This window comes from Pan troglodytes, chromosome 11, assembly GCF_028858775.2.
Source record: "Pan troglodytes isolate AG18354 chromosome 11, NHGRI_mPanTro3-v2.0_pri, whole genome shotgun sequence".
Classification (NCBI taxonomy): Eukaryota; Metazoa; Chordata; class Mammalia; order Primates; family Hominidae; genus Pan; species Pan troglodytes.
This window is the reverse complement of record NC_072409.2, coordinates 65,482,394-65,504,839: the sequence shown is the minus strand read 5'-3', so window position 1 is coordinate 65,504,839 and position 22,446 is coordinate 65,482,394. Positions and strand designations below refer to the sequence as shown.

The 22,446-nt window shown below is 37.5% G+C and overlaps 1 protein-coding gene and 1 long non-coding RNA gene across 9 annotated transcripts in view; one reads left to right on the top strand and one right to left on the bottom strand.

The window, feature by feature from the left end:
* Window positions 1-22,446, top strand: part of CARNMT1 (carnosine N-methyltransferase 1) — a 48,963-nt gene that overhangs the window by 16,050 nt on the left and 10,467 nt on the right. For all 8 annotated transcript variants that reach the window (XM_528328.9, XM_016960965.4, XM_016960964.3 and 5 more), the window contains 3 exons: window positions 14,050-14,190; window positions 15,139-15,317; window positions 17,353-17,466. In XM_528328.9, the coding sequence (XP_528328.2) occupies window positions 14,050-14,190; window positions 15,139-15,317; window positions 17,353-17,466 (434 nt within the window). The remainder of the gene's footprint in view (window positions 1-14,049; window positions 14,191-15,138; window positions 15,318-17,352; window positions 17,467-22,446) is intronic.
* Window positions 16,553-22,446, bottom strand: part of LOC129135938 (uncharacterized) — a 48,092-nt gene continuing 42,198 nt past the window's right edge. Inside the window, exons 4-5 of the long non-coding RNA XR_008537049.2 lie at window positions 22,239-22,292; window positions 16,553-17,915 (exon numbers count right to left, since the gene is read on the bottom strand). This is a non-coding gene — a long non-coding RNA (uncharacterized LOC129135938). The remainder of the gene's footprint in view (window positions 17,916-22,238; window positions 22,293-22,446) is intronic.

The following is a 22,446-nucleotide window of genomic DNA, read 5'->3' as shown; positions in this document are numbered from 1 at the left end:
CTTAAACTCCTGGGCTCAAGTACTCCTCCCACCTCAACCTCCCAGCTAATTTTTTAGTATTTTTTGTAGAGACAGGGGTCTAGCTATGTTGAACAGGCTGGTCTTGAACTCCCGGCCTCAAGTGATCCTCCTGCCTCTGCCTCCCAAAATGTTGGGATTACAGGCATAAACCACTGTGCCTGGCCTTTTTGTTTTTCTTTATAATTACCCTCTTTGGTCATCCACAAAAGATAATATAGCATACATGTATTCTGTACCTTGCTTTTTTCACTTAGTGTATCCTGGAAATAGCTATGCTGTCATTTCACAGAGATCTTCAGTCATTTTTTTTTTTCCCAGCTGAAGATTACTCTGTTATTTGGATGTATCATAGTTTATTCAACCAACTTTCTCCTACATTAGGCTATTTAGGTAGTTGGCAGTATCTAGCAATTATACATAATGCTAAAATTAATAACTTTATGCATATGTATTTTTATATAATTGGAGGTATAACTTTAATTTTTATTTAAAAATAACTTTATTTGATAATCTTTTAAAAAATCCATAATATAATTTCAGAAGTAATTTCTCCTGATTTCCCCTTCCCACATTTTAGAATATAAATAATGCAGAAGGATCTGTTTATTTTTCTTTGCAGCAGTTCCTGACCAGTCCATGGTGAGAAATATCAGTTGGCACTTAATTGCATCATAATAAATTATACCCAGTAAGGATGATTTTTCAGGTCTCCGTGCATGGGTTATGGAAATTTTCCATCATGCATTTTTTTCTGCTGCAATTATAGGGCCTGTATATACTTATGAGAATTGGAGCTAATATCAAAGACAAAAAATTGTGGGGCCCTTTCCCCGACAGTCCACCAAGTTTTGAGGAAAAGAAGTATCAGTTGAAATAGCTCTGAAGAATTTATCTTCCTGGTTCTGATAAGTAGATCTCATGGTCTCTGATTTAACAGTACATATAGATAAGATTTTTTTTTTTTTTTTTTTTTTTTTTTTGAGGCGGAGTCTTGCTCAGTCGCCCAGGCTGGAGTGCAGTGGCACGATCTCGGCTCACTGCAACCTCCGCCTCCCGGGTTCACGCCATTCTGCTGCCTCAGCCTCCCGAGTAGCTAGGACTACAGACACCCGCCATGATGCCCGGCTAATTTTTTTTTTTTGTATTTTTAGTAGAGACGGGGTAGATAAGATTTTTTAAAAACACAGTGTAACAACTTGAACTTTGCCATGCAAACTCTGTAACCCACTGTCAACATGGTTCTGTATTTGGGCATGGATCATTCTGAAGAAAAATGGAGCTCAAATTTTTAAAAAATTCTTAAAACTTGAAGACCTGTCCAGGCGTGGTGGCTCACGCCTGTAATCCCAGCACTTAGGCTGAGCTGGATGGATCACTTGAGGTCAAGAGTTCAAGATCAGCCTGGCTAACATGGCGAAACCCCGTCTCTACTAAAAATACAAAAATTAGCTGGGCATGGTGGTGCACACCTGTAATTCTAGCTACTCAGGAGTCTGAGGCAGGAGAATTGTCTGAACCCGGGAGGCAGAGGTTGCAGTGAGTCAAGATCATGCCACTGAACTCCAGCCTGGCCAGTAGAGCAAGGCTATCTCAAAGAAAAAAAAAAACAAAACCGAAAACTTGAAGACCCTCAGTACCTGGGCTCTTAACTGACCCAACATATTAATGTACATTCAGAGCTCAGATATAAGTGATATTCAGTCACATCTCAAATGGTCAAGGATATATAGTGTTTGGCATCAAGACCTTGAAGCTCACATTTGCTAGCAGAAAAATCTCAGTTCCTTTCATCGGGTATGTGTGCAGGAGAGTATCTTTAATTTAAATTCTTAGAAGTGGGATTGCTGCATAACACATTGATTTCAGTTGCTATGGGTCAGGAGTCTGGGCTTGGCTTAACTGGTTCTTCTGTGTAGGAGCTTACAAGGCAGGAGTCCACGTGTCTGCCGGGCTGTGTTTTCACCTGGAGACTTGACTGGGGAAGAATCTGTCACTCATATTTCATTTTGTTTAATTGCAGTTGTAGTACTGAGGCAGAATTGTTTTCACTGTGGCTGTAGGACTGAGGGTCTTAGCTGCTCTCTGTTTGTCAGTTGGAAGCCTGCCTCATCTCCTAGAGGCAACCCACAGTTCCTTGTCTTTCCCAAAAGGACCACTTCATCAAGCCAGCAAGGAGGGTGTCTAGATCAAGCAAGCTGTCAACCGTCTTACAGTGTTGAACAGTCACAGAGCTGGGTGTCAAGGCTCATGTCTATAATCCCAGTACTTTGAGAGACTGAGATGGGAGAATCACTTGAGGCCAGGAATTCAAGACCAACTTGGGCAATGTAGTGAGACCTCATCTCTACTAAAAATTTGAATATTAGGTGAGGTGGCATGCACTTGTATAGTCCTGGCTACTCTGGAGGTGGATGCCAGGCAAGGGGATCATTTGAGCCCAGGAATTCAAAGTTGCAGTGATAAGATTACTGCATTCCAGCCTGGGCAACAGAGCAAGACCCTGTCTCAATAATAATAATAATGACAATCACAGGAGGGACATCTCATCACCTTTGCCATATTCTGTTGGGTAGAAACAAGACATGGGGACCAGGAGGTAGGGAGCGTGGGAGCACCACTACAGGGTCTGTCTGCCACAGTCATTACTATGTTCTTCTATAAGGGTTGCACTGTTTTGTCTGTCTACTGGCAGTGTATCAAAGTGCCTGTTTATGCACAGCCCTGACAAATACTGTAGTTTTAAGCCTTTGACCTTTTGCCAACCTGATGGGTGGGAAATTATATGTTGGCATAGTCTTAATTTGCATTTCTCTTATGATGAGTGAAACTGAACATCTTCATATGTTAAAGGGTCATGTTACATGTTTTTTTTTTTTGAGAATTATATATTTATGTCTTTTGCCCTCAGTTTTTTATTGAGGTGAATTGCATATAACAAAAGTAATCATTTTAAATTCAGGGACATTCAGTACTTCACAGTATTGTACATCTGTCACCACTGTGTAGATCCAAAACATTTCATCAACCCAGAATAAAACCTCATACCCATTAAGCAGTTACTCCCCATTCTCCCCACCATTCTCCCCACCCTGCCTCCACCTTTATTATTTAGCAGTTTGACTGTGAGGTGTCTTAAATGTGGTTTCCTTTGTATTTATCTTGGTTAAGATTTGCTAATGTCTTGGGGTTTAGGTAGATCTATATCATCAATTCAGAAATTCTTTGCTATGTCTCTTCACATTATTTCTCTGTCATTTCCTCTACTTCTTTCTCTTCTGGTACTCCAGTTACATGTATATTAAGTATTAAACCATTTCATGTCATCTCTTAGGTTTCACATGACTCTTTCCACACACTCCTTCTCCTCCCAGCCCTTTATAGTATAGTTTGGATAATTTCTGTTAACCTAACTTCAACTTCACTGATTATTTACTATGCTAATCTGCTGATAAGTCCTTTGAAAGAGTTCTTGGCCTGGGGTGATAGCTCACACCTGTAAACCCAGCACTTTGGGAGGCTGAGGTGAGTGGATCACTTGAGGTCAGGAGTTCAAGACCAGCCTGGCCAACATGGTGAAACCCTGTCTCTACTGAAAATACAAAAAATTAGCTGGGTGTGGTGGTGGGCACCTATAATCCCATATACTTGGAAGGCTGAGGCAGGAGAATCCCTTGAACTCAAGAGGCAGAGGTTGCAGTGAGCTGAGATCATGCCATTCTAGCCTGGGCAGCAAGAGCGAAACTCCGTCTCAGAAAAAAAAAAAAAAAAGAATTTCTTTCTTTTTTTATAAGAGAGAAAGAGTTTTTTTTATCTCTTATACTCATTTTTTGATTTTTTAAAAAATTTCTAGCACTTACATATACATGCACACCCCTACACATATACTCTGTCTGTACCCAAATTCCCTATCTCTTTGTATACATGATCTACCTTTTGCACTACATGCTTTAACGTACTTTTCATGGTTATTTTAAAATCCCTACCTAATGATTCTTACATTCTGTTTGTGCAACTGTTTTCTTGAAGGCTTCCTTATAACAATGAGTTCCACATTTTCTTGCTTCTTTGCATGTTTCTTAATTTTTTTTATTGAATGCCAGGCATTGTATGTAAAGGAATAGTAGACAATAAAGTAATATTAATGACCAGAAAAAAATCATTTCTCCTTAGTCTTATTAGGCCACTAGTGGGCTGGGGGGTGGGGAGAAGGGTGGTGCTGACTGAATCATTTAAGTGATTTTAATTTCTAATATATTTGCATGTATTAGCTGCTTCTACTAATCACTTATTTGTCCATAAGCCTTGCATCTAGAAATATGGCAATATAGGAATATTACTGCTTTCTGAAGTTTCATATGCTTCTCACCTTTTATTTTATGTTTGATGATTTTAATATTTTTCCTGCGTCAGAGTAGTAGGAATATCTTTGCAACATTAAGAAATACTTGGTATGGGTTACTTACTTACACCAAAAAGAAAAAAAAAAATACTTGGGTTGGGCATGGTGGCAAACACCAGTAGTCCCTGAGTCAGGAGGACTGCTTGAGCCCAGGAGTTCAGGGGTGTAGTGTGCTGTGTGCTGTGATTGCACCTCTAATAATAGCCACTGCACCCCAGCCTGGGCAACATTGCAAAGACTTACCTCTAAAGTTAAAAAGAAAAAAAATTTTTTAATAAAATTTTTATAGTTTTAATTCCTAAGTTTAGGTCTTTGATCCATTTTGAGTTAATTTTTATATGTGGGTAAGGTAATAATCCAACTTTATTCTTTTGCATATGGATATCCAGTTTTCCCAATACATTTGTTAAAAAAAAAAAAAAAGACTGTCCTTTCCCGATTGAATGGTCTTGGTAGACTCGTTGAAAATTAGTGGACCATATATGTGGGTTTTTTCTGGACTCTATATTCTGTTTCATTGGTCTGTGTGTTTGTCCTTATGCCATAACATACTATTTTAATTGCCGTAGTTTTATAAATTTCAAAGTCAGGAAGTGTGAGTCCTCGTTTGTTGTTTTTCAAGATTATTTTGGGGGCCTCTTGTAATTCTTGTGAATTTCAGGTTTTTTCATTTCTGCAAAAAAGTTTGTTGGAATTTTCATTAAGGATTGTGCTGAATATATAGATTGCTTTGGGTAGTACTGAGGTCTTGACAATGTTAAATCTTACACATTATCACAGTATGTCTTTCCATCTATTTAGAGCTTTAATTTCTCTCAGCAGTGTTTTGTAGTTTTCAGTGTATAGGTCTTTCACTTTGGTTAGATTTATTCATATGTGGCCAGGCGTGGTGGCTCATGCCTGTAATCCCAGCACTTTGGGGGGCCGAGGCAGGTGGATCACGAGATCAGGAGTTCAAGACCAGCCTGGCCAACATGGTGAAACCCTGTCTCTACTAAAATACAAAATGTAGCTGGGCGTGGTGGCGTGCACCTGTAATTCCAGCTACTTGGAAGGCTGAGGCAGGAGAATTGCTTGAACTCAGGAGGCAGAGGTTGCAGTGAGCTGAGATTGTGCCATTGCACTCCAGCCTGAGCAACAGAGTGAGACTCTGTCTCAAGAAAAAAAAATTCATAAAGATTTATTTGTATGTATTTAATTCTTTTAAATCAAGCTTGTCCAACCCATGGCCAGTGGGCTGCATGCGGCCCAGGACAGCTTTGAATGTGGCCCAGCACAAAGTCATAAACTTTCTTAAAACATTATGAGGGGTTTTTTTTGTTGTTTTTTTTTAAGCTCATCAGCTGTTTTTAGTGTTATTTTATGTGTGGCCCAAGACAGTTCTTCCAGTGTGGCCCAGGGAAGCCAAAAGATTTGACATCCCTGTGTTAGATGCTATTATAAATAGAATTGCTTTCTTAATTTACTTTTCAGAATTTTTGTTGCTAATGTAGTAGAAGCACAACTGAATTTTGTGTGTTGATCTTGTACCCTGCAATCTTGCTTTATTAGCTCTGTTAGCTTTCTTAGGGATACTTTGTGGATCACATTATGCAAAAAGAGAGTTTTTACCTTTTCTTTTCCAATTTGAATGCCTTTTGTTTCCTTGTTTCTGTTCTTAGGGAGAAAGCTTTCAGTCTTTCACCATTGAGTAGCTGTGGGACTTTCGTAAATACCCTTTATCGTGTTGAAGAATTTTCTTAGTTTTTTTTTTTTTTTTTTTGAGACAGGGTCTCGCTCTGTCACCCAGGCTGGAGTGCAGTGGCATGATCTTGGCTCTCTGCAACCTCTGCCTCCTAGGTTCAAGTGATTCTCCTGCCTCAGCCTCCCGAGTAGCTGGGATTACAGGCGCCCACCACCACACCTGGCTAATTTTTGTATTTTCAGTAGAGACGGGGTTTCACCATGTTGGTCAGGCTGATCTCAAACTCTTGACCTCAATTGATCCACCCACCTTGGCCTCTCAAAGTGCTGGGATTACAGGTGTGAGCCACCACGCCCAGCCAAATTTTCTTAAAGTTTTCTAAAGGTTTTTCTGATAGAGTGCTGAATTTTGTCAAATATATTTTTTGCATCAGTTGAGATGATATATATGTTTTTTCTTCCATTAATGTGATATATTTCATCAATTGATTTTCTTGTGTTGAACCACCCTTGCATTCCTGGGATAAATACCACTTGGTCATGGTAAATAATTGTTTAAATAAACATTGTTGTTTCCAAAAAGATGTTATATTCTTAAAGTTTCTAGCTGGTATTCTCTCTCAATATATTCAGTGCCCTGCTTTATAAAGTAATAGATACAAGTTTAATACTTTCTATAAAGTCCAGGTATAACTCAAAATTCAAAATATCTGTTGCTGAAATATCTGTAGGTTTTAATTGATAAGGCTTTTAATAGAAATGTACCAAAGTTTGAGTGAATGTTGGAGGCTGAATGTGAAATGTTTATATCAACATCATTTCTGGCACTTAAAACATGACTTGGTTTATACTCAGTGATTATAGAATCATGTATGATACCATTCATTAGTATAACAGTGTCAGCAATACTAAAAGGGCATGGCATTATTAGATAATTATAAGATAATTAGTGAACTAGCACACACTGTTACTTTTCCATTGTTATTATTACTTGACAAAATGTAAACTGGTGAGGAAAGGATGAGTTAACTCTAAATGGTACTAATAGGTTATTTTTTAAATAAAAATAATTTAAAACCGTTCTGAATAACTAAAACATTTTGCAGGATTTAAAACTTAAAAGGTTTCAAGGGATATATAGTCTCCTTTCCATAACTGTTCCTCATAACTGTTCCTCAGTTACCCAGTTTCCTTTCCTGAAAGTAATTGTTATAAAAGTGGATAGGTATATATGAACTTTAAATGAAGTACACTGAAATGTAATATCTATTACACTGTTTTTTGTTACATTTCTTCCTATGTTATTTGTTTTACTTACTTGATTTAGATTGATTTCCTTATAGTAGATAAGGTGAGCTATCAAAAAAACCTAAACAGGAAACCTAATAAAACACAGTAAAGGCTGCATCAATATTAAAATCATAGCTTTGTCAGAATAAATTAAACCCTAGAGCCTGGAAAAGGGGCATTAGGCCAGCTGTGGTGGCTCATGCCTGTAATCCCAGCACTTTGGGAGGCTGAGGTGGGTGGATCACTTGCAGTCAGGAGTTCAAGACCACCCTGGCCAACATGGTGAGGCCCCGTCTCTACTAAAAATACAAAAATTTGCTGGGCGTGGTGGCGTGCACTTGTAATCCCAGCTACCTGGGAGGCCAAGGCAGGAGAATCGCTTGAACCCGGGAGGTGGAGGTTGCAGTGAGCCGAGATCGAGCCACTGCACTCCAGCCTGAGCAACAGAGCGAGACTCTGTCACAAAAAAAAAAGAAAAGGAAGAAAAGGGTCATTAATTGTAGCCCTTCAGAATCCAGGTTGATTCTAGATAAATTCTGGTCAACTTTGTGTCTTTCAGGTAAATTTCTAGGACTCTGTTTATGCCACAGTAAGTACATGGGGAATTTAATGTCTTTATACTCAGGCTGGAGTTAACACAAATTTATGTCAGCTAGCCTTTTATTGTGTGTGTGTGTGTGTGTGTGTGTGTGTTTTAATTTCACTGAAGGCCTTTTCTAATTGTACTGCCTATAGAAGATCATATACTTGCCGGGCTCAGTGGCTCACGCCTGTAATCCCAGCACTTTGGGAGGCGGAGGTGGGTGGATCACGAGGTCAGGAGATCGAGATCATCCTGGCTAACACGGTGAAACCCTGTCTCTACTAAAAATACAAAAAAATTAGCCGGGCGTGGTGACAGGTGCCTGTAGTCCCAGCTACTCAGGAGGCTGAGGCAGGAGAATGGTGTGAACCCGGGAGGCGGAGCTTGCAGTGAGCCGAGATTGCACCACTGCACTCCAGCCTGGGCGACAGCGAGACTCCGTCTCAAAAAAAAAAAAAAAAAAAAGATCATATACTTAATGAAATATGTGTAAAATTAACTATATTTGTGGTCATTAAGATATTTTTCCTAAGGAAACACATATATCAGTTTCTCCAATCTGTCTATGTTTCAAGTTTTTAATATGCCTGAGTTTGCAAGCACAAGCAGTTTGGAGCCACAGATCGACTTGCTTTTGTATAGAGTCTGTTTGTTAATTAAGGAAATGCTGTTTTCGTATCCTCTGGTTTTTGTTTTAAATAGTATTTGAACACTACTCTAGTGAGCAGTTGCTCATTGAAATTTATGATATATATGTTTTTAATTTAAAGAATGAGCTTAGGGTTTAAACCTTTTTCTCACGTATGAACATAAACATAATGTAATAACTCTTCTTAATTGATGGTCAGACCTGTATGTATTGAAATTTAAAAAAAAATTTTTCCAAGTGAATGTCTAATCATTTAAATATAAGAATTCAGTGCTGTAAAGCTTATAGTAGGTAAGGAAATATAGATTCTTAAGTTTGCATCCTATCTGGAAGGAAGGCTAACATGTAAAATCACATTTTTTGAGTCTAAAAGTTGCTGGACTATATTTTTTAGATCTTAATTTCATTAGCCCATTCAATTTTAGAAGACTTTGAAGTGATTTGTGGGGGAAAATCTGTTATGTCTTTGCATTTTAATATATATACACAAACACTCCAAAAAGATACTGATGCACTACTGACTGGTTGAATTCGTTTTTTCTTTTATATAGTTGGGCATTAGGAAAAAAATACTCTGAGCTTTAACGAAGCATTTTTTTTCCACTTAAGATAAAATAAGTAATGTAAATTATAGTTCATGAAAAGATTCTTTTAGCTAGGAGAACTCATTTTTAAAAAGAAAATGGAGGAAATTGGAGAAAATGTAGACTGCCAAATAGTGCAGGTGGTAGTTCAGAGACTAAAGACAGATTTCTCCCTCATCCTGAAAGCTCTCCTAGACCAAAGACAGGTATGTGTTTCATATTTCTTTCAAGTCAAGATTTCAAGTGCTTACAGATCTAGAAGAATAACACAGTAGAAAAACCACTCAGCATTCATAACCCAGTAGACAAATCCTGTAAATAGATCACAGAAAAAGAAATACAGGACACTCAATCTCATAAGGAAATGCAAATGTAAAAACCACGTTAAGATGCCATTTTTTACTTATTTTATTGCAAAGATTTAAAAGATAACTATTAGTGCAGGTGTGAGGAAACATAAATATGTTGCTGGTGGAAGAATAAATTAGCAAAAAATTATGTAGAACAATGTGGCTTATTTGTCAAAATTCAAATGCATATCTTGGCCAGGCGCCGTGGCTCACTCCTGTAATCCCAACACTTTGGGAGGCTGAAGTAGGTGGATCACCTGAGGTCAGGAGTTCAAGACCAGCCTTGCTAACATGGTGAAACCTGTCTCTACTAAAAATACAAAAATTAGCTGGGTGTGGTGGCACAGGCCTGTAGTCCCAGCAATTTGGGAGGCTGAGGCAGGAGAATTGCTTTAACCCTGGAGGCGGAGGTTGCAGTGAGTCAAGATTGTGCCACTGCACTCTAGCCTGGGCGACAGAGCGAGACTCCGTCTCATAGCAAAACAGAACAAAACAAAACAAAAAACAAATGCATATCTTGATTCTTGAAGTTCAATTTAAGGGAAGGTGTTCTACATATATATTTCTGCATGTGAAAGTTATTTATGCCACTACATTAGTGTAGTGTGGGAAGTAAAATTTTTCAAAATAAAAAGTTATTCATGCTAAGGGTATTCGTTTTAACATTATGATAGTGAAAGATTGGAAACAATATAAATGTCCTTAATTAGGAGATTTTGATAAATTATGTTACAGTCATGCAGTGAGTTAAGGAAGCTCTGTGTACTGCTGTGAAGGAGATTCAGGGGTATTGTATTAGATCAGGGGTTGGCAAATGTTTTCTTGAAGTGCCAAACAGTAAATGTTTTAGGCTTTGCCAGCAATGTCGTCTCTGTTGAGACTGCTTAGCGCCTTGTTGCAGGAATGCAGCCATAAACAATTCTTAGATGAGTGAGTATGGCTGCGTTTTAGTAAAACTTCATTTACAATGACAGGTGACTGGCCTGCAAGCCATAGTTGCTGTACCTGTGTTAAGTGAATGACGCGAAGTGAAGAACCTTGGTATGTAAACTATAATAGAACTGTGAATGAATTATTGAAAGCATAGAGAAGAGAGTTCAGGGAACTTTGCCTGGGATATTTAGGAAATATAGATGAAGTGATAATTTATAATAATAAGGTAATTGAGTTTCTGTGGGTAAGAGCTCTAAAGAAAGTCTTCTGGGATCAGTGAGAAGTTGTCTGGCTGAAATGAGTTCTTTGTTGGGAGTTGATGAAGAGGTAAGTTAGGAGATGCTAAACACTCCTGATTTATAGTCAATTTTCTATGATGAATAAAAAAATTTTTGGCTGGGTGTGGTGGCTCATGCCTATAATCCCAGCACTTTGGGAGGCCAAGGTGGGTAGGTTACTTAAGCCCAGGAGTTCAAGACCAGCCTGGGCAACACGGCGAAACCCCATCTCTAAAAATACAAAAATTAGCTGAGCATGGTGGCACACACCTGTAGTCCCAGCCACTTGGGAGGCTGAGGCAGGAGGATCGTCTGAGCCTGAGAGGCAGAGGTTGCAGTGACCTGAGATGGCACTATTGCACTCCAGCCTGGGCAACAGAGCAAGACTGTCTCAAATTTAAAAAAAAGAAATTCAATACTAGCTCTGTTAAACCTTGACATTTTGCCATATTTGCTTTAGATCTCTTTTTCATATTAAAAAAAATTTTTTTGACTGCCTCTGCAGAGCAGGGCTACGCCACAGGCAGTGTGCTCAGGGCAGCCATATTTTTTAAAAGAAGCAATTTTATTTTTATTTTGAAAATTTCAATGTAATAAAAGATTATTAATGAGATGTTTTTCATTCCTTTTTGTACTGTCTTTAAATTTGGTGTTCATTTTACACTTACAGCACGTCTCAATTTGCAATAGCCACATTTTAAGTGTTCAGTAGCCACATGTAGTTAGTGGCTTTTACTGTACTGTACTGTGATTCAAAGAGAACCACTGTAGGTACTTAAAAGTTGTATTTACTTCTACCACTAGGGGTCAGCCAAGTGTCATAATGACCCAACAAGACAGCATTTTGTGTTGGAGTTTTAAAATTTACAACTGCAGTGCAAAGATCGTTCTGTGTGCAACAAAGGAAACCTCTGTCAAGAGTAATGTTTACTGCTGGTGAAAAAGCTGGAGCAGAAAGGGTGATGGAAGTGTGATCTATGGCCTCTTTAGACACATGGGCTCTATGTCCTTACAGATGTATCCCTTCTCCGTTCCTGTTTGTCTTGAATAAACTGTTGAAACTTTTCCTCCTGTTATTAGGGAGGTCACACTGTAGTAAATGTACTGCTTCTCCACATTTGGGCCTTATTAACTAGGTAAACTTGTTGGCTTGCTTGTTTTCACTAAGAATCTCAAGTAGGCACCATTTGATTACTGAGCCACATATTGTATGCCTTTCTATTCCGGCTTTAAAAAAAATTTCAGCCTGGTTTAAGGTTGTCTCACCATTAAGGTCTGTATTAGATTTGTGTTTCTTTTTCTCCACAGAAATGACCTCATAGAAATGCCCTAGACTTCATACGGATTCATAGCAGAAATTCCCACTTAGAGTGAGTTAGTTTCATACACATCACAGTTAGAGGAACTTTTCATTATGCTGTTAATATCCCTTGTGTAAAGACCAAATGAAGAAAATCTAGCTAAGAACAAAGATTTAGGGAAAAATTTTCTCCATCTTACCCATTCATTGCATAGTTCCTGATCATTTTTTCAGTTCTAGAGGGTTTGTTTTAATGCATTTCTTACATGTCCACTTCCTCTTTGTCATAATGCCAGTAATTTACATCTATATTAGTGTCTGTTAACTCTTAAGATAGGACTTTGATATATTCTTCATTCTGTGACTTGATGGGTAGCCTTTCAATAGCAGTTTTAATACAAGGTACTGTTAATATATTTTCTGCCATTAGGTTGAGGTAGAGAGTTCTATGGTTCTGTTTAGTTAAGGAGAATTTGATAAAAGCAGTCATTAAGTTAACTTTCTGTAAGTTAGCAAAATAATTGTTGTTAACATTATGTCACAGCTTTCCCTTCAGGGTAGCATAATTTCTAACTCCTGCATGGTAATATTTTACTGGGGTCATCAGCCATTTGGAAATCGATTGCTGGTTATTTTTATATAAAGATTTAAATACTATATGAATTTACTTCCAAATCCTTTTGCTTTCTGTTGCATGAGTTTAATCAGATAATTTTTTTAAAAATTCTAAACTGAGAACAGCCACTTGCTGGGGTAAGGGTAGAAATGCATGTTATGATTGGACAGATGGGAACTGAGAAAAGAAAGGTAATTCTCCAGAGTAGGGGTTTCGGTGGGTCTGGTAGGGAGTGAGAAATGAGAGAGCGTTAGGTCTGAGTAGGATGCCATCATGGCAGTTCCCTTATATAAGGAATAGCACAGAGTCCTAGAGCTATGAGTTTTCAAAAGCCCCATAGTGTTCTTTCTTATTTTGAAGTGGGACATGCAAAGGTTATATGGGCTACTAGTAAAGTGCCCTGTTGCTGCTTGGAGCATGCCAAACTTAAAGGCCACATAGTTAAAGATAAAAAAATCATTAGTAGGAGTAGATTTGGAAATTGGATTTGATTTGTGAACCAAATTTAGGAAATACAATAGTGAAGTTTCTTTTTACTTGTTGACATGATATTAGCTGATTGTATACATTTTCCTTTGGCTTCTTATAAGACTACAATTTTAGTTTCCTCGGGATTATATTGATTTGCCAAAATTCCTGAGAAAAAGCCTTGTTTTGGTAAAACTTTTAGTGGTTTGAAAGTGGAATGATGGATCTTACGTGAAGGAAATATGTAATGGCAGTGTGGTGCTAGTAGGTAGAGATCAGTTTGATTGTGAAACTCTGGTTTGGTGTAATATATTTGTTATCATGTATGTTTAATTAGAGGGCCGTTTCCCATTTTCCCCATAAAAATATCCCCTCCCCCAAATTCTTCTGTCAACTAAAATATATAGGGATTTAGAGATATACCTGACACATTAAACTCTACATCTGTTTAATCTAACATAAACAATTGGGTTACATATAAAATTTAGAAATAAAGTTATGTTGTATTTATTGTCCCATATGATGAAGTACTTTTGTTCAAACTCTTCATATTTAATTGGGATCCCTTTGGAATAATTTGTCTTTCTAAGATAGTTGTTCAGGGTGACAGCTATTAGGAATATGAGTGACTTTATAAGTCTTCAGATGTAAGGGGACTCCTTTTTTCTGAAAAATAATTTTTGAGGGCTAAAACCCTCATCTGATATCGGAACATACATAATAATTCCTTATACCTTTTATTTTTGATATTTAGAAGTATTTCTTGATTGTGAGAAGTCAGAGTCTTAGCTTATTCTTATTGAGTAAATGAGTAAGTTTTTAGTTGTTAATGTGGATTTTGTCTTTTCCTTTTTTTCTTTGAGGGGTTGGACATAATTGCCTTATTTCATTTCAGGGATCCTTCTAAAGTAAATATTCTGGTACCTGGTGCTGGACTAGGAAGACTGGCCTGGGAAATAGCTATGCTAGGTTATGCTTGTCAAGGAAATGAATGGAGTTTTTTTATGCTCTTTTCTTCCAACTTTGTACTCAACAGGTATTTAATTTATTTTTTGCTGGAAATAGTAATTTCTCAGAATCAGATTGACTTACCTATTTTCTTGAACAATTTTGAATTTGAAGATAAGTACATAGCATTTGATTATTATATATATCACAAATGTGTCTTATGTTAAAATCAAAGTACTTACACAAATTATCACTTGAACCAATTGCCTAGTTATTAGAGTGTTGAAACAAGATGGGTAAGTGACTTTATAGAAAGTGACTGGGCATTCCATGAAATGATTTCTGTACAAAATCTTCAGGACTAAGTATGAACCAGGAAGGAGTATTTCTAAATTTATTCCTTAAGCTTCTTTACTTCCTTGTTTCTTTAGTTAAATAAGAGTTTAGTTTAGCAATTATAACTTTTTCTCCTTAATCAAGTTCTTATAAAATGGCCAAGTATGCTCTCATGACTGAGTTGGAAAGATCTCTCAGAACTTCTGTGGCCTCTTTTGGAAGGCAGTGGAAAACAATTGTTATTTTTAAAGCCAGAAGATGTACATTGAGTAGCTGCCTTGTTTAAATAATACGTTGTCTCGGATGGCAGTATGAGTTTTAGGGGGTTGGTGAAAAAGGGAAAAAAGAAGAGGGTTATACAAAAAATAGCAAACTGTTTTAGTTGAAACCAGTACCATTTTAAAAAACCTCGTTGGACTGTTTTACTTGGTTTTGAAGTTTCGAAATACATTTTTAAAAATCTGAATGAACAGCACATTTATATCTCTGAATTTACTTTTTTTTTCTGTCTTTAATCCATTGGTTGCTCATCTACATGTATATGTACATTTTCAGATAATTAGGGAAGCTGTAATAGTGACTCTTTAAATATTAATTATATATGCAAATCTTCAATTAAACAGTATATTTTTAGTATTTAAAGTGGATTTTCTTGGTAAAATATTTAGTTAACACCTGATTTTATACTCATATTTTGCAGATGTTCTGAAATTAATAAATATAAACTTTATCCTTGGATCCATCAGTTTAGCAATAACCGGAGATCAGCTGATCAGATTCGACCCATCTTTTTCCCTGATGTTGACCCCCACAGTCTTCCTCCTGGTTCTAACTTTTCTATGACAGCAGGAGATTTTCAAGAGATTTATTCAGAATGCAGTAAGTCCAAATCAATTGTTTAAAAAGTCGTGTCCTTTATTCTAAATTTAATGAGCTAGTTTTATCCTAAGCCAAGGTTTAGATCATTCATTTTCATGGTAGAACATAAGGCATATGTCAGTGTCAATTTAGAATGTTTTCAAGGTCATGTACAAGGCAGTGATAGGAAATAAGAAGTGTAAGATATCTACAGTCAAGAAATTTAGAATCTGTTGGGCCCATTAATACTAAGAGACACCATGTAAACAAAGGTTAAATGAGTAATGAATACCAAAAAAATGAAAGGTTATTAGTGTAAGAAGGAAGCTGTTCATAGTGAGGCTATGACTTGAAGGTTGAGAGAATAGCATTTGAGGCAGACAGAAGTACAAAGATATGAACAAGGTGATTGGGGATGGCAGCACAGCTGTACTGGCAGGGAAAGAAAAGATTTAATGGGAGATATAATGAGATTTAATGGGAGCTATTGCTAGAAAAGTAAATTTGTTCCAGATCATGGAGGACTTGTATAGTCAGGCTGCACAGTTGACTTCAGCCTGGCAAACTGTTGAAGAAATCTGAGCTAGGCAGGAGAGAAAGGGAGATGGTAATAGGGAAAGAGGAGAGGGAGATTGGCACTAAAAGGAAAGCAAAATAGAATACCGAGGGTTCAGCAAGATCATTGAGTCAATAGGTATTTGTTGAGCACCTACTAAGTACTAGGTATTTTTCTAGGTGTCAAAAGAGAACAGTGAACAAAACAAAATCCCTGTCCACAGAGAACTTCCAATAGAGAAAGTGAGGCAATAACAAATATAATATTGTAAGGAAGAAAAAATAAGGCAGGGAAGAGGGGTTACAGAGTGACTGGGGAGAGGCTGCTGCTTTATATAGAGTTGTCAGGGAAAGCCTTTCTAAGAGTAGAAACTAAAAAAAAAAATGTCTAGTAGAGAACCTTGAAAGAGTACACAGACAAACCACTGAGATATTTGAAGGCAAAATTTTGCAGATGGGGAATGGCAAGGGAAGAGGATCAGGGAGTAGAGCGAGTGCTTGCTCTGCTCAAAGAGGAGCTAGGCTGTAGTAAGCAATGGGTACAGTGGTGAGAGGTCAGCCTTGAGAGGGTTTGATGAGGCAAACTTGTTGGCAGGCCATAGCAAGGACTTGGAATTGTACTCAGAGAAACAGGAAGCCACTGGAGGGCTTAAAGCAGGGATAGCAACAACATAGATTGTTTTTATTTATTTATTTATTTTACAACATAGAAAGTTTCTGTTTATTTTTCTCTGAACTCTGAGATTGGGACAACCTGTACTCTGAAGGAAGAAAGGGAGAGATGGAAGATGTTAGGTGTTGTGGATAAGGAATGAAATAATGTAAAACATCACTTAGGCAAGTAAAAGTCCCCTTTTTCTGGAGCAAGGTTTGAGAGAACAGATGATGAAGGTAGTCCTCCATGGGATCAAGTGCCTTTATTGCACCAGCATTTGTATAGACACCATACCTCCTACAGGCAAACGGTGTTCTCTGCTGGGTTCCCACCCACTGCTTCTGCCTGCCCCTGGCTCCCCTTTTTCCCTGGTAATTATTCGAAGTTGTGGTAGATGTTGAAGTATTTGGATGTCATTCATTTCTCAGTTGGCAACCGGTGCCTGCAGTCTTTCTGAAACCTGCCAGAATTGGTGGTTAACACTAGTTTAAATTTGAATGACTATTATTTTGTTTTAAGTGATTTTAAATGAAGGCTAGAAGTTGAATAGAGGATAAACAAAACTCTAACAAATACCATTTGGTAATAATATGTAGAGATTAGATTATAATATTAGTGTTATTGGGGATGATTTCCAAATTGATTACTTAATCAGATTATTGATATCAGTATTTCCCATAAATGACTGTTGGTTACTGTAATTATAATGTTGATCAGAAGTTTAGCTTCTGTATCTCTGTCAAATATTAATACTCTGTAAAAGGTAACTGGCAGATTTAAATAATTAATTAAAAGAAAAAAGCAAAATAACATAACAGATGCAGTAATTTGATTTTTCTTCATTAGATACCTGGGACTGTATTGCTACCTGTTTCTTCATAGACACAGCTCACAATGTAATTGATTATATTGATACAATATGGAAAATACTCAAGCCAGGTGGAATTTGGATAAATCTAGGTAAGTTTTTTAGTATTTACTAAAATTTTGTATATTAATCTGAGTACTTACAGCTGTATTACATTTAACTTCACAGTCTCAAATGTGCATGAACATTAGAATTAAGTTGTAAATGTTTTAAAACCACTACAGTTTCCTTTAGACTGCATCCTGGTGGTGATCCCTCCAAAGGCAGTGGAAGCTCAGAAGTTGTATATTCACACTTAGGTCAGTCTCACAGTCATTGTAATTTCAGTGTATACTAATTGTTGATCTGATGGTAGGTAATCATTCCCTCATTATCACCATCCCACATGCTGAGACAGTGGTCCGTTCTGTTAGGAAGAGAGTGTTCTCTTTTTCTTTCTATAATGAAGCATGGGGGGGGATTTTACCTCTTCCATGGAATCTTCCTCCCTAGTACATCCATATACTGGGAAGGGTGTAGGTGTGATAACTTCTGTGATTACCTTGAGTTTAAGAAAGAATAGAAACACAATTTTTTTATGCAAAAAATTTTTTTACTGCATTCTACTTACTACTCGATGTTAGAAATTAAATGTTGACTATAACATGGTCCCTCCAGTCCAGAATCTAAAGGAAATTGCCACTTTACTCCTTTTTAAAATAAAGGGGGTATAATGATAGTATTCAGGTAGATATACATGTATTCTTTCGTGATATATAATCTGTGTTCAGAAAGACATCACGACTAGAACATAAAGGTTTTCAAGATAAGGATTATTATACTACATAAAAGGACATAACGTACATGGTCTTGAGCCCTTGACCTTCCGGGTGGGTCTAGTTTTGTGACTGATTTCTGACACCTACTCTCTTTTTAATTTTAATTTACCAGAAATTTTGCCATTTGGGACTAAGCCCTGGAGGTAGTAGTAAGTCTTTTGCAAACTTCTCTTAAGAATTCCTTAGGACCAGATGAAAGCAGCTGTACAATGCAATCATAATAAAATAAATATCCCAAACTGTAAGTCTTCTTTAAAAGTAGTTACCTTGGGAAATTTTTCCCAAGGAAAAATGGAAAGATATTACCTACTGGGTATTTGCTTACTATGGGTTAGGTACTGTGTTGGTCCCTTATAAATACCTTGTGGAATCTCAAAGCAGCCCTATATTGAAATGGCACTATGTTATAGTTGAAGAGACTTAGAGTCTTGGGTTAAATAACTAGCAGAACAGTCCTGTAGCTTACATGTGACAAAGACAGGCTTGAAGCCCAGAGCCAATTTCTTGATCACCCTCAGTTAATTTGTAAGTTAGCATTAACATGACCCTGTGTTTACATAATTAAATTTTTTGACCCCCATTACTGAGTTATGGTAAGGTTTTATGTATTTCCAGAGCATGTGACTTTCATAGAAACAGCTTTTTTTAACATTTGTTTTATTGGTTTATGAATATTTTATTAAGTTATATAATACAATAATTGTAACTACCTGAAGCACATAAAGTTGGCTCCTGATAAGTATACTGTTTGATAAGAGTAGATGTACTATAGTGTGACTTATGATCTGTCATGGGCATCAGAAGTAATGGAGCATGTTGGTTAACAGGAAGTCAATTAGGAGAGCTAATTCCATTATGGAGTCTCAAAACAATTTTGAAAATTGTAATAATGGAGAAACACAGTCCTTAAAAATAGTTATTTGGAAGGTTAGTACTTTATAAAGTATTAACTTATACATCTTTTGCATGTATAAGTTAAAGAATGTTAAAAAAAAATCTCAGAATCAGCTTTCTTTTAAATGTTATTGTGTTCTGGGCATCTAATCTGTGTTTTTCATTTTTTATGCCATGTACTCATTTTTGACTCTATATTCCTCCTACCTATTCTCATGGCTTTTCCTACTTTTTCGATTCCCAATCTGTATCTCTGGTCCAAACATCTCTCTTGTGCTCCAAGCCAGTATGTCCAACTTGGGTGTACCACAGATACTTCAAAATCTTTGTGTCTCAAGACCAGCCTGGGCAACATGCCCCGAGACCCCATCTCAAAAAAAAGCCAAAACAAAACAGAAAATGATTCCATGCCTCCCAATATCTTTTCTATTAATCATCTACTCAGGTTACCCCAAAGAAAAATACTGGGAGCCTTTCGTTACCCCTTTTATTAGGTCACTCAGGCTACCATAACAATACCACAGATTGGGTGGCTTAAATAACAAGTTTATTTTCTCACAGTTCTGATGACTGGAATTCCAGGTGCTCACCAGGTTGGTGTCTAGTGAGGGCTCTTCCTTTGATTTGCAGGGGTTACCCTCTTGCTGTGTATTCACATAGCCTTTCTTTGGTTATGCATAGAGGGAGAAGGAGTGAATGAGAGCATGAGTGAGCTCTTTGGTGTGTCTCTTCTTATAAGGACACTAATCCTATTGGATGAGGACCCCACCCTTACGACCTCATTTACCTTAATTACTTCCTTAGAAGTCCTACCTTCAAATACAGCCACACTGGGGATTAGGGCTTCAACATGTGAATTTGGAGGCAGGGGGACACAGTCAATAGGACCTCTCTTTTTCCTCACTGTTTGTCTCTAGTCAGTCTAAAAGTTGTATCTCCTAAAGCTACTTAATCGCTCTTGAATATCCTTCTATTCCAGGGTTTCTCGATTGTGGTTTTGACATTTGGGCTGGATCATTCTTCAGTGGGAGTGGGGAGGGAAGTGGGGGTCTGACCTGTATAGTGTAGGATGGTTAACAGCCTTCCTGGCCTCTAAGACTCCAGTAGTACCTCCCAGTTTTGACAACCAAAATGTCTTTAGATATTGAAAAATGTTGCCCTCTGGGGGTGGAGGGTGTTGGCAAAGTCATCCCCAGTTGAGAACCATTGCTCCAATTTCATGGTTTCTTGCCTGGATTAGCATTAGGATTACTGTAGTAATTTCCTTAAGGACCCCCCTGCCTTCAAGTTGTCTTCAGCCCTTTTCATTTCTCCACATAATCATCAGTGACCTTCCTAACATGCAAATCTGTTCCTGTAAGACTCCCTGCATGAAATTCTAGCTTTCTGGAAAACCTAAACTCTTCAGGATTATGTTTTTTACCTTCAGGATTGTTTTTTACCACCCCTTCTCTGACCTCAAGTGCCAGTCCTTTGACTTAGCCCTTTCTTTCTCTTCTGTTTTCCCTTGGTTAGCCCTTATGTGTTCTTAAACACTTAGCTCAGGTGATCCTTTCGGGTTGGGTTAAGTATTCTGTATTTCTTATGTTCTAAGAGACTCTGCTGTAACATATACTTCAGTTTGGTATTAGCACCCATATGCTTTTGTTTCCACTGCTAGTCTCTAAGCTCCATAAGGGCAAAGATCTAATGCTTCCTAGTCACCTGGTACAAAGCCTGGCAAACAGTGGGTATTAATGACTGTTACATGTATGTATGAATGTATTGTTTCAAAATTTGAAAAAGGGAACATACTAAGATGTCTTGAAGACATGATGAAGTGCCATCTATATTGGTAAATTCATAACATTCTTATGGTTTTGGCTTTAATTATATAGACCTGGAGGCTTAATTTACCCTGTAAACTGAGAGATCAACCTCTTGGGGATGATTTTACCCTAACCCTGCTTAGGTAGACTAGAACATCAATATATTCATATATAATGGGAAATGTAATGGCCAGCCATTCTGGAACAAATGACATTGGAGGTAAAATTATATATGAAAATGTTGCCCAAACTGCATGAAATCAGATTTGGTGGGGATCATTAATTTACAAATGCTTTAATTAAGGAGGATTTGATGGACTCTTTAACACTACCCAGTTTAAGGAAAGCTAGTAGGCCTTTTAAGGGAACTATTATGCATATGCCCTTTGGGTAAGGCTATGATTTTGGCAAAGAACAAAAGAATGCCTGTGAATTCCCTTTTTCAGTTTTTCATCCTGACCAGCACTCCTTAAACACATTTATTTATAATTTCTTCTAAAAAGAAAGTGTGTGTGTATGTATCCACTGATAAATTTGGGAGTCAGGTAGTGGAGGGCAGGCATTTAGCTACATCTGGAAGAATTAATAAAATGAATCTAACTACATCTGAAGAATTAAAATGTAACTACATCTGGTAAAAGTAGCAAAGGAGATCTTTGTAAAGTGTACTGAAAGATAGGTCTTATCAGATTTTAGAGCATTATGAAGCTACAGAATTTTTTTTTTCTTTTTTTTTTCTTTTTTTTTTTAGACGGAGTCTCACTCTGTCACCCAGGCTGGAGTGCAGTGGTACCATCTCGGCTCACTGCAACCTCTGTCTCCTGGGTTCAAGCGATTCTCATGCCTCAGCCTCTCAAGTAGCTGGGGTTACAGGCGTGTGCCACCACACCTGGCTGTTTTTTGTATTTTAAGTGGAGATGGGGTTTCACCATGTTGGCCAGGCTGGTCTTGAACTCCCGACCTCAGGTGATCCACCTGCCTCAGCCTCCCAAAGTGCTGGGATTACAAGCGTGAGCCACTGTGCCCGGCCTAGAATTTTTTAAAACGAGATTCCCTTTAAAAGATAGATGACTGAACACATACAGCCTTTCCTCATTATAGTAGTAGTAAAAATATAAAAAGATATAAAACACATGGACAAAGAATGGCAGGCATGTTATTGGGGGACAAAATAATGTGCCAGTTTTTAGAAGTTGGGGTAGATAGGTAAGTTTTGTGAAGAAAAACACATGTGAGAGCCACCTTACCCGAATAACTCTGGAAAACGAGGTGCTGTATGGAAAAACCTAACTTGAAAATCTGTATATATTTAACAGTTGACTCCTCTATAATCAAGATGCCTACCTTATATGCCCATTTCCACTCCATGCTCAGGTGAGAGACCATAAGTTTAATTCCCTAGAAAAAGTAAATAGGAAAGGAGCAGGATTTAGGAAAGCGTGTCCTCATATAGAATGGGGGCAAAATGTAGGGCAGAAAAGAAGGGGATTAATTAAAAACTTTGGAAAATGCTCAAGCAGTGAACATCAGCCCAAGCCATCTCCAACCCCTA